This window comes from Sus scrofa, chromosome 16, assembly GCF_000003025.6.
Source record: "Sus scrofa isolate TJ Tabasco breed Duroc chromosome 16, Sscrofa11.1, whole genome shotgun sequence".
Classification (NCBI taxonomy): Eukaryota; Metazoa; Chordata; class Mammalia; order Artiodactyla; family Suidae; genus Sus; species Sus scrofa.
Genome location: NC_010458.4, coordinates 47599861 through 47612868, shown reverse-complemented (window position 1 = coordinate 47612868; position 13008 = coordinate 47599861). Strand labels below are relative to the sequence as shown.

Genomic DNA, 13008 nt, shown 5'->3' with positions numbered 1-13008 from the left:
TCTGGGGGACAAGTTTCTAGATGCTGCTGATGCTGCAGTCTGGGAACCATACATTGAGAAGGACTGCTTAGCTTCTATGGAGCAGAGGTTTCCAAATTTTGCTGCATATTAGGATCACCTGGCAAAGGTATAAAATCTCCAGACAGAGCACTCCAGACCAGTTGAATCAAAATCCCTGGGGATGGGACGCAGGCATTTTGACAATGGTGTCAACCCTTTGGCCTCTGTGAGGAGACTGATTCCTTCAGATAGGATGCCTACACTGGGTCAGGTGCAATTCCTGGCAGCCTCGCTCTCTTGCCTAAGAAAGCACAATAATTCATGACTTCATTTGGCAGCTACTTATGGAGCTGCTGGGCTGACACATGGTGGGCACCGGGCTAGGTACTGGGGATATGACAATGAAGAGGACAGCCTCAGTTCGGACTCTCACAGAGTGCAGTCTAGAGGGGTAGTAAGACATGAGACAAATTACCCACCACATGAACCACAGCCAGTTATGGCAAGAGCTACAAAGGAGATCAAATATCAATGAAGGCTCATCAGGATGAAGGCTGATCAGATCTTGAATCTCTTTTGTAAAAATACCTTGCAAATCCAGTCTTTTAATCATTAACACACAGCTTGTAATTGTCACAGTGACGTATGGACACACTGAATCTACAAACTGTGGGCCCTGGGGAGGCAAAATTCAATCCCTAAACTCAATCAGACTCTTTTGTTCTCGGCGCTATTTCCACAGACCACCTTCCTCACTCCTAAGGAGATACCTTACTACTGGGTACCACTAACCCCAGGAATTAGAAAAAATTATCTGAGTGTATGAGAATGAAAATGAAATGGAGGCGTTCCCGTCGTGGCTCAGTGGTTAGGAACGAATCCCACTAGGAACCATGAGGTTGCAGGTTCGATCCCTGGCCTCGCTCAGTGGGTTAAGGATCCGGCGTTGCGGTGAGCTATGGTGTAGGTTGCAGATGAGGCTTGGATCCCGAGTTGCTGTGGCTGTGGCGTAGGCTGGTGGCTGCAGCTCCGATCAGACCCCTAGCCTAGGAACCTCCATATGTCCTGGGTGCGGCCCTAGAAAAGACAATAAATAAATAAGGAAATAAATAAGGAAATGGAGAAAGTGGAAAAGACACTGAAAACGTCAAGTAAGAAAATTCCCTAAGGCATTCTCCTTGGCTCTTTGGGTTGTCTCCATCTGGGCCTGTCATGAACAGACTAGCTCTGACACATCCTCCAACATACATCCTAGGACCCGTAAGCACCTATTTTTCTAGGGAGTAGAATTTCTGGGTCAAGTTTTTTGTTGGTTTTTTTTGCTTTTTAAGCCCACACCCATGGCATATGGAGGTTCCCAGGCTAGGAGTCCAATCAGAGCTACGACTGCTGGCCTACACCACAGCAACGCAGGATCCAAGCCGCGTCTGTGACCTACACCACAGCTCACGGCAATGCCAGATCCTTAACCCACGGAGCGACGCCAGGGATCGAACCTGCAACCTCATGATTCCTAGTCAGATTCATTTCCACTGTGCCCCAACAGGAACTCCAAGTTTATTTTGTTTTTTAAATCTTCAGCTCTACAAGACAATCAAACTGTTTTCCAATATGATTTTATCACCTCCCATTAACAGTGTAATGTTCACAGAAACATTGCTTATGATAACCCCAAACTGGAAACAGTCCAGATGTCTACTTAGAGTGCAGTGGGTAACGGCGATACAGCCTCACGATGGAGTGCTAGGGAGCTGTGCTAATACGGCAGCCACCAGCCCCACAGATCAACAGAGACCTTGAGATGTGGCTCATCCAAAGTGAGCTCTGCCGCTAAGGGCTCAGAGTATGAATAAAGAATGTAACACCAGCAAGACCGAACCCTAATAGTAACTATGTACTTTGGGGGATAATGATGTGTGTCAGTGCAAGTTCATCAGCTGTACCGAATGCACCACTCGGGTGGGGGATACTGATAATGGGGAAGGCTGTGCAATTGTGAGCATGGGGGCCTACAGGAAATTTCTATACCTTCCTCTCGATTTTGCTGTGAAGCTAAGAACTGCTCTAAAAATAAAGACTACGTTTAAAAAAAGTCTATACAATAGCTCATGAATCAGTGTTTATATAAATCACATGTTGAAATGGTAACAGTTTGACTATATTAAGTGAAATGTATTATTAAAATTAATTTCTTCCTTTCTATCTAAATATTGTTACAAGAAAACATGAAACTACACATATGGCTTACATGTTTTAGCACTGCTCTAAAGCAAAAAATGAGCCACAAATGATCGCAGATAAACCTTATATAAGTAAAGCTTAAAGAAACAAGGCAGGAAAGAAGACATATAGCATGTAGCATTCATATAAAGTTTAAAAACAAATGAAACTAGAAGTTCCCATTGTGGCTCAGCAGTAACAAAAGCGACTAGTATCCATGACGATGCAGGTTCGATCCCTGGGCTCGATCAGTGGGTTAAGGACCAGGTGTTGCTACAAGCTGTGGTGTAGGTCACAAACGTGGCTGGGATCCCATGCTGCTGTGGCTGTGGTGTAGGCCTGCAACTGCAGCTCTGATTTGACCCCTAGCCTGGGAACGTCCATATGCCTCAGGTAAGACCCTAAAAAGAACAACAACAAAAAAAAAAAAGAGTAGGAGTTCCCATCGTGGCGCTGTAGAAACAAATCTGACTAGCATCCATGAGGATGCAGGTTCGATCCCTGGCCTTGCTCAGTGGGTTAAGGATCTGGCATTACCATGAGCTGTGGTGTACGTTGCAGACACGGCTCAGATCCAGCATTGCTGTGGCTGTGGTGTAGGCTGGCAGCTACAGCTCTGATTCAACCCCCAGCCTGGGAACCTCCAAATGCTGTGGGTGCTGCCCTAAAAAGACAAAAAAAAAAAAAAAAAAAAAAAAGTAAAACTAAACCATATTGTTTAAGATGTAAAAAGTGGAAAATAATAGGGAAAAGGAAATGACGCTCATACATCAGAACACTGGTTTCCACAGAAAGGAGAGGACTCAGGGAAAGACTTTGAGGTATTCTGTTTCTTGACCTGGTAATGACTCTACTTCGTATTTACTCATCATCTCATGTGCACGTTCTGTGCCTTTTTCTATAGGTATATTTCACCATTGTTTACAAAAATAAGCATGATTTTACGGGTTACTACTCAAATACAATATTCTCCAGCATATTTTTTTTCTTCTTTTGGCCACACCCACAGAGTATGGAAGTTCCTGGGCCAGGGATTGAATTGCAGCTGGAGCTGTGACCTACATCACAGCTGCAGCAATGACGGTTCCTCAATCCAACGTGCCACAGAGGGAACTCCTCTCCAGCATATTTTAAGGCTCTCATTGTCATAAACAACTGGGTCCCCACCACCTTCAGATATTAGTCAGGAGGCTATGTAATAGAAACACACCCTCTGCTACAGTTTTCAGAGTTAAAGCTACAAACTACTTACAGGAAGAAACCCCCATTGATGTTTAATAGCAAATTTAATATTTAAGTAATCATTGTTAAATTTCTGAATGGTTAAGGACACCAAGAATCATCAACTTTTTTTTTTTTTTTTTTGTCTTTTTAGGGCCGCATCCACATTATATGGAGGTTCCCAGGCTAGGGGTCCAAACAGAGCTGTAGCCGCCGACCTACGCCAGAGCCACAGCAATGCCAGATCTGAGCTGTATCTGCGACCTACACTACAGCTCACGCAACCCGGATCCTTAACCCACTGAGGCAAGCCAGGGATCGAACCTGTGTCCTCATGGATGCTGGTCAGGTTTGTTTCTGCTGAGCCATGATGGGAACCCCAAGGCATATATTATTTTATTTTTAAGCACACACAACACTGTGATGAAAGTTTCAACTATACATATTTTTACATGTAATTGACTTAAAAGAAAAAAAAGAATTATGTATTTACTTACAATTCATCAGGCCTATAAGGAGGTGGACTTTCAAAAGGCCTGGATGACATGGCTGATGTCAGCGGGTCACCTGATCTTCAGGATGGGCAACGCCCCGTAGCTCTCGAGATCAGCCAATCTAAGCAACATAAGTAGGGTAATGACATTACCACTGAGTTCAGAGTTTCCTTATATCACTAAGAAAACTACTGATACCAATCTCAAGTAACCTTTCCCTCCAGTTACTTCTCTTGTCCTTCCCACTGCTGTTTTTACATGCTGGACCATTAATTCTTTAAGCACAAGAAATCACTGAGCGTAGGAATCATTCAGCCTGGTGGTCCTCATTTGCACCCAGCATGTGCTCTGCACAGCACTGTCACACGCACGCTGTTCAAACTTGAAATTCTAAATTTTTTTTTGGTTTTCTTTGTTTACCCTCGTAGGGCCGCACCCGCGGCATATAAAGGATTCCAGGCTAGGGGTTGAATTGAAGCTGCAGCCACTAGCCTGTACCACCACCACGCCAACATGGGATCCAAGCCTTATCTCTGGCCTACACCACAGCTCATGGCAATGCCAGATCCTTAACCCACTGAGGGAGGCCAGGGGTCAAACCTGCATCCTCATGGATGATGGTCAGATTCATTCCCTCTGAGCCACGATGGGAATGCCCCCCTCATATTACTTTTGAGAGTTCATATAAAATGAGAATGGAGAAGTTCCTTGGTGCCTTAGTGAGTTAAGGATCTGGCATTGCTACTGCTGTGGCACAGGTTTGTTCCCTGGCCTGGAAGCTCTTGCATGCCACAGGCACAGCCAAAAAAAAAAAGAGAGAATGCATATGAAAGTGTATGCATAGCTGTGTCCGGCACCTACCAGCCCTTCAATGTTACCTAAAGCATAATCTGGTTTAAAAGCATGCTTTTATCATTAAAAAGGATTACAACATGAATGGTAGGATTGTGGACATTTTTTTCCTTATCCCCCTTTACAAGTCTTCAAAATGGAACATAATTTTCACAAAAAAGGAAAAACATCAAACACACAGTGTATTAAAGAGTCCTCTTTACTAAGACAAAAGCAGAGTAATTTTGTTCTATAATTCCTCAGAGCAAAAAGCCCTAAACATGTGAGAGGCAATTTCACTCCATCAACAAGTATTTATTAGGTGCCTACACTGTACCACAGGAGCCTGTGGAAGTTAAGGGTCAAAGTTCTCTTGAAAGTCACAAAGAAAACAGCCACTACAACAGACACTATTTAGGGCTGAACTACATGATTAACTGCAGTTTGGGGATAATAGGAAAGACTCAGGGAGAAAGAGCCGGGGGCTTAGGGGTGGATGGGGGAAAGAACATGAGCAGATCTGTAACCTGAGTGTATTAAAGTGTCTAATATTTTTTCCTTTTCAAATAAGGGCTCTACGATCCTAACTTGCCACATTAGGAACAATAAATCAATTCAGACTCTTTAGACTTGTTCTTTAAAATCATTAGCAGCTAGGAGTTCCTGTCATTATCTCAGTGGTTAATGAATCTGACTAGGAACCATGAGGTTGCGGGGTTCGATCCCTGGCCTTGCTCAGTGGGTTAAGGATCCGGTGTTGCCGTGAGCTGTGGTGTAGGTTGCAGACGTGGCTCAGATCCTGCGTTGCTGTGGCTCTGGCGTAGGCCGACGGCTACAGCTCTGATTTGACCCCTAGCCTGGGAACCTCCATATGCCGCAAGATCGGCTCAAGAAATGGCAAAAGACAAAAATAAAATAAAATCATTAGCAGCTATCCTCCACATTCTCGAGGACAGTCCACTACAAATTTCTTAGAATAAAATATTGCCCAAATGTACGTAAGGTAAAACCTCAAAGATAGAAATATATTAAATGTGACACCAACACCAGTAGCACATATTTCCAAACACAGTGAGGAAAGACAACTTCTCCACATTCTTTGACTTCTAAAAACTGCTTTCTTGAAACACACCATCAAGCATACAAATGATAAGTGTATACAGCCCCATAACTGGTACCCAACTACACACATAGACAAGAAATTTTTAGGCCAAAATGCTATGATGACATGAAAGAGTAAAAGTCCAGACTGTCTTCCAAATCGATGTTCAGAAAAAGGACATTAAAAAAAACTGAATTTAAACCCTTAAATGTGGGACCCTGTTTCTGAAGCTCAATGTCAAATACTGATAAACTGACTTAAAGAAATCTTATCCTTCCTGGGACCCTATTATTGTATTAAAATACAAATACTATGTAAAAAAAAAAAAAGAAAGAAAAAAGAAATCTTGTCTTTTTTTTTTTTTTTTTGCTATTTCTTGGGCCGCTCCCGCGGCATATGGAGGTTCCCAGGCTAGGGGTCTAAACGGAGCTGTAGCTACCGGCCTACGCCAGAGCCACAGCAACGTGGGATCCAAGCCGCATCTGCAACCTACACCACAGCTCACGGCAACGCCGGATCATTAACCCACTGAGCAAGGGCAGGGACCGAACCCGCAACCTCATGGTTCCTAGTCGGATTCGTTAACCACTGCGCCACGACGGGAACTCCCAGAAAAAAGAAATCTTATCCCTTCTATGGCTAGGTCTCATTCATTTGAGACTATTCCAAAAATTCCCAGCTCAATGGCAGTTTTTGAAAATTCTATATTAATCCTGACTCAGGTTGAAATTTTAACCTTGTCAAAAATACAGACAACAGAGAGTTCCCATCGTGGCTCAGTGGTAATGAATCCGACTAGGATCCATGACGATTTGGGTTCAATCCCTGGCTTTGCTCAGTGGGTTAAGGATCCAGCATTGCCGTGAGCTGTGGTGTATGTAGATCATAGAGGCAATCGGATCCGATGTTGCTGTGGCTGTGGTGTGGGCCGGGAGCTGTAGCTTGGATTCCACCCCTAGCCTAAGAATTTCCATATGCTGCAGTGTGGTCCTATAAAAAACAAAACAAAACAAAACAATCTAGACCTCAAAATTCCTTTCCAAACTACTCTTTCCTGGATTCAGAGTTTAGCTGTCATGTCTCTTTTAAAAGTAGAGATTTTTAAACGGCAAAACAAATAATTTTAGAAAGTTCATTAAGAATAAGACATGGCCGATCAACTTCATTTCCTTTTTTTGAGAACTTTTCCAGACGGGAGATGAAGGGAATGCCTAGAAAATCCTGAGAATCTTGGGCACATTCTTGTGCACAGAGTGTGGGTAGCCAGACACCCATGGGCTGAACAGTGGAACCTAATTAAGATGAATGAATGGACCATTTATGTCCACCTGGAAGGAGGTCCCTAGTAGTGACCACGGACAGTGTGGACAGCCTCATCCAGATCTGCAGCTGACAAAACACTGGAAAGGATAAGTAACCCAGTGGCCCCAAGGACGCTGACACCAGCCAAGCTGATCAAGGTCTTCGTCAGGCTAGAATAACAGGCTGAACCAAACCGAGAGGTTTTAAAAGCTCACAACATGAGAGCACAAAATTCCCCTTCTCCCTGTGACCACCACTACTTTTCTGGGTCGAAGAGGGGGACAATCCTGACCTCTGGGCTGGGATAAACACGTAAGACAAGGTTTTCAAGAAGACCAGCAAAAAGCATTCACAGCAAAGTGATTATCCCGAAGATGAGAAATTTTAGTATATTGTATTTCGGTACATTGTATCCAATTTCAAATGTTGGGGGCAGGAACACATTTTAAATAGGTAAAACTCAACTGTTAAAAATTAACAGTAGGAGTTCTCCAGTGGCACAGCAGATTAAGGATCTGGCGTTGTCACTGCTGTGGCTCAGGTTGCTGCCACCGCACAGATTCAATCCCTGGCCCAGAAACTTCCATGTACCAAGGGCACAGCCAAAAAGAAAAAAAAGTAATAGTATGAGTAGTAGGTAAGGGAAATCTGGCTGTTTGTTTTTTTGTTTTTTGTTTTTAAAGGCCACACCCTGGGCATATGGAAGTGCCCAGGTGGTGTGGAATGAGAGCTGCAGCTGCTGGCCTACACCCCAGCCACAGCAACGCCAGATCCTTAACCCACTGAGGGAGGCCAGGGATCAAACCTGCATTCTCATGGATACTCACTGAGTTCGTTACCGCTGAGACACAACGGTAACTCTAGCAACTATTCATTTTTTTTTTTTTTTTTTTTTTTTTTTTTTGTGTTTTTTGCTATTTCTTGGGCCGCTCCCGCGGCATATGGAGGTTCCCAGGCTAGGGGTCTAATCGGAGCTGTAGCTACTGGCCTACGCCAGAGCCACAGCAACGTGGGATCCGAGCCGTGTCTGCAACCTACACCACAGCTCACGGCAACGCCGGATCATTAACCCACTGAGCAAGGGCAGGGACCGAACCCGCAACCTCATGGTTCCTAGTCGGATTCGTTAACCACTGCGCCACGACGGGAACTCCAACTATTCATTTTTAAAAGTGCATTTCCTTGGTCAGAATTTCAACAAAAGCTAACAAGTGATCCCAAACTTAGGCAGTATTTTTAAAGGTAGTGCTAACATTTAGGCATGACAAAGTTATTAAAAAAAAAATCCCCGAAGAACCTTGAAATTGGAACATGTTTCAGCTAGGTGCCTCTCCAGGAGAGAGACTAAGATTGTTAAAGATCTAGAAAAATCATGCCTTAAGACAAAACATCAGGATATGTCTGGCCTGGAGAACTCAACATTATAAGGACCACTATAGCAGCCTTCAAAGAGCTGAAGAGCTGTCTTTGTAGTCCTAGAAATGGTTCCTTTAAAAAAACCCAAACACTCCAGAGGGTGAGATTTCATCTCAGTGTTAGGAAGTCTCTCCACACACCCTCCCAAAATAACAAATAACAATTTGATCTTGTGCTATTTATGCAAAGCTTCAGTTGTTTGATATTGGAGAGGGTGGGGTAGAGGAACTGCACTGGAAGACCTCTAAGGTCTAGCCTGGGAACCTCCATATGCTGTGGGTGCGGCCCTAAAAGACAAAAAAAAAAAAAAAAAAAAAAGATACTGGCAAATCTTAATAGAAAACTAACCTAAGCTAAAAAAGAAAAGCCTGAAAATGCTATGCTATGCTTCCAAATTATTCTTTAAAGCAAGCTATCAATAAGTAAAAAATAAAATATTGTTTTTTTGTTTGTTTGTTTTGTCTTTTTGCCATTTCTTGGGCCGCTCCTGCGGCATATGGAGGTTCCCAGACTAGGGGTCTAATCGGAGCTGTAGCCACCAGCCTACGCCAGAGCCACAGCAACGTGGGATCCGAGCCGCGTCTGCAACCTACACCACAGCTCACGGCAACGCCATATCCTTTAACCCACTGAGTAAGGCCAGGGACCGAACCTGCAACCTCATGGTTCTTAGTCGGATTCGTTAACCACTGCGCCACGATGGGAACTCCAAAATATTGTTTTTTAAGAGCAGTTTGTTCCTTTCCAATCATATGCTTTTAATTAATTTGTCTTTTAAGAAGTTCTTTTCAACATTTTAAAAAATTGATGTATAGCTGATTTATAATTTCTACTGTAAAGCAAAGTGATTCAGTTATACATATGTATATACACATTTAAAAAATATTATTTTCCATTATGGTTTATTATAGAACATTAAATACAGTTCTCTGTGCACTAGGACCTTGTTAAGTTTTTAAGGTGGGCATTAGGAGTTCCTGCCTTGGCGCAGCGGAAATGAATCCAACTAGGAACCATGAGGTTTCCATCCCTGGCCTCACTCAGTGGGTTAAGGATCTGGCGTTGCGGTGAGCTATGGTGTAGGTCGCAGACAAGGCTTGGATCTGGCATTGCTGTGGCTGTGAGTAGGCCAGCGGCTACAGCTCTGAGTGGACCCCTAGCCTAGGAACCCCCATATGATGCGGGTATGGCCCTGAAAAGACAAAAAAAAATTAAAATTAAAATTAAAAAAAAAAAGATCCCCAAGTGACTCATACCACATTCAAGATTAGAAAGCACAAAGTTACAGAAAAGCTACATGCCTGAAGTAAAGATTTTTAAAACGGTGTAGCAATAATCTAGTCTTTTTACTCCCTAATATTTCCATAAATAATAATGTGGATGAAAAAAAGCCCGCTAAATATTCTAATTAAGTAAGCCTTGAAATGCACCTGAAGAAAACTTCCCTCTAGGAGGTTCCTGGGAAGGTGAAAGACATTATATCAGTTAATTTATGTGGCTGAAAGTAATCTCTCTCTCTTTTTTTTTTTATATTTTCTAGGGCTAAACCCGCAGCATATGGAGGTTCCCAGGCTAGAGGTCTAATCAGAGCCACAGCAACTCGGGATCCGAGCCGCATCTGCAATCTACACCACAGCTCACGGGACCGCTGGATCCTTAACCCACTGAGCAAGGCCAGGGATCAAACCTGCAACCTCATGGTTCCTACTCAGATTAACCACTGAGCCACGACGGGAACTCCTCATTTTGAAAGGACAATAGTTTCAATATTATCCTCAGAAGAAAAGAGTAAAGATTTTTACCTTTAGATCAAGCAAGATGGGGAACACTTATATGAGGCCACAGGGTATAGTCAAAGGTAGAGAATTCCAGAACAACTCCCCAAATCTGGTTCTCCTGCTGGCTTATAAGGACTGCTGCTTTTCTAATATACCTTCCCTAACTAGCTGAAGAAGTTTTCAAGCCAGCCCGTTTGCAACATGTTTCCCCTACCTGGTGTTCACTCACAACTGGAGTTCTAATAAGATCTAGCTTTTAGAGATGCTGGGATGATTAAATGATATAAAGTACAAAAGGGCAACACTCATCATTTCCCTAAATTGCCTGTTGGTGTGTAAATCTCCATCATTTAACAAGGAGGCACCTAATAATGAAATAAATGCAAAACTAGATAAAACCAGTGCTGTTGCTTTTTCTGAGAAAATATCAATTACTGCAGAGCCAACTTTTAAAATGTCTATTTTAGGGGACTTCCCTGGTGGCCTAGAAGTTAAGGATCTCGCTTTGCCACTGCTGAGGCTCTGGTACAGGTTGGAGCCCTGGTCCAGGAACTTCCGCATGCCACACACAGCCAAAACTAAGACAAATAAGGTGTTTATTTTAAAACACCAGGAAGACAAAATATTCAATACATACAGTGCAAAGGAAACACTGTTACACTAGGGAATGCAAAGTTGAGAACTCTACCACTGTCTGGAAAGAACTAGTTTTCTATCAAAAAGCCTAAGGGCCTTAAGAGGAAGGGATTCTCTTTCCCAGGGATCGCAATAATATACCTGTAGTGCGTGAGGGCCACACAGTAACCTGGAAATCTGCCTCCTGCCTGCCCCGGGTCACCTCCCGGGTGGGCAGGCTACCCGGCCCAGGGATGCCCCGGCTTCTCCTCCGTCTCAGTCGCTTCACCTGGGACCGGAGGGTCTTGGAGCCGCTGCTGCAGCCGCAAGGTGCAGAGGCCATTTTGGCCCCTCCGCCCGCCTGGCCCCTCCACCCACCTGGCCTCACACACTTGGTCCGACACAGGCAACATGTCCGCTGCGCGCCGGGCCGGCCCTTCCCCGGGTCGCAGGAGCGCGCGGCCGGCCGGCCGGGGCCAGGTCCCGGAGGTCATGCACCCCCGCCACTTCCAGAGCGCCCCGGGCCGTGAGCGCTCGTCGAGCACGGACGGCCCCGAGGCAGGTCCGCCCACCTGGCGGCGGCCTTTAGGTCACGGGTGAAATAGCCCAGGCGTGTGCGGCTTCCCTCGAAGTACAGCTACACTCGAAATTAAGTCCCCGCCCCCCAGCTTAAATCCACGCGGAACCACACAACTGCCCCCCAGGGGCTTGAAAACAGCCCATCGGCCCACCCCACGTCTCCAGGAATATTGCACGGATTAAATCTGGCCACCCCTTCTCCCCCTGGGGTACCCAAAAGGGTGGGGCGGGATGGCGTCGAGGAGGTCCCCCGGGGGTCCTAACCGCCACGCCCCGGCCAGCGAGCCGACCCCCCTCGCTCCAGTGCTCAGGATCAGAGCCCACTTTCCCCGAGGACCCTCTTCGCGAGGACCCTCCCTCCCAACTGTACCTCGGAGAGCTGGGCGCAGGATCCTCGCTGTTCACTTAACTTCCCGCCAGCCCCCATGTAACCGAAAGGTTGCCCCCACCGCCTAGACACCGGTGGCTTCAAGCGTTTCCGCGGCAGAAGTTGATGGGCGTCTCCAAGCGCACCCCCGCTCGGGAGGCAGCCTCTCAAGTTCGCCCCGCGCGGCTCCCTCGGACGACCCGCGCCTTTTCGCTTCCCGCGAGTCCCAGCCCAGGGACGAAACCGCCACCGAAACCAGCGCGGGCTTCCTCCCCCCGCGCCGCTCCTACCAGACAGAAGGGCCCCTCGTGCGCCCTGGGCGCGGCGCCCAACTCTCACCTTCTCACCGCAGCCTGGCCCGACCCACCTGGAAAGGCGAGACCCAAGGAGCGCGCTCACCTGGAGGGTGCACCTGACGCAGTGCAGACGGCCAGCTCGCCCCGCGGCTCAGCTGGGGACCCAGCCCTCCTCCTCTCCACCCTCCTCCCCTCTCCTCCTCTCCCCTCCTCCTCCTCTCCCCACCCACCCCGCCGTCCGGCCCACGGGCATGCGCACCAAAGCCAGGCCCGTGTGCCAGTTACCCCCCCGCCCCCGCCGCCCCGAGATCCACCTGCTGCACCCCGCGAGGGCTCTGCGGCGCTCTGTCTAGCTCTCCCCGGAGTCCCGCCGCCCCAACCAGAGGAAGGAGAAAGGGGGTGGTGGACACGGGCGAGGAGGAGTGGTGTGGTGGCCTCCTCCCACCGTGATCCATCCACCTGAAACTCAGATGGGAGGGGGAAGGGAGCGGTGGAGAAGGAGGCGGGAGTAACCAGCCCTTCGCACACCCTTGCTGCGCCCGGCGTTAAAGGAACAGTGCGGCCTTTTGGCCTGAAGCACAGGGGACAGAGCACCGAAGGGCTGCTTGGGGTGGGGTCTCGGACATTGAGAGGTTGGGGAGGGGTCCTGGACCATCTGGGAAGCGCTGGGAGACCGGTGGGCTTCGGGTAGAACTGCAGAGTGTTTGGCAAGTAAGGTCTGAAAAGTGTCCAGGGGTGCTCAGCGCTTTGACAAAAAAGGCACGATCTCACACAAAACTTTCCTGCT

General features: G+C 46.7%; 1 protein-coding gene across 6 annotated transcripts in view; it reads right to left on the bottom strand.

The window, feature by feature from the left end:
• Positions 1–12694, bottom strand: part of OCLN (occludin) — a 52261-nt gene extending 39567 nt beyond the window's left edge. The window contains exons 1-2 of one of the 6 annotated variants that reach the window (XM_005672522.3): positions 12536–12694; positions 3939–4056 (exon numbers count right to left, since the gene is read on the bottom strand). In XM_005672522.3, coding sequence (XP_005672579.1) covers positions 3939–3988 — 50 coding nt within the window. In that variant the 5' untranslated portion in view covers positions 3989–4056; positions 12536–12694. 6 annotated transcript variants of the gene reach the window in all.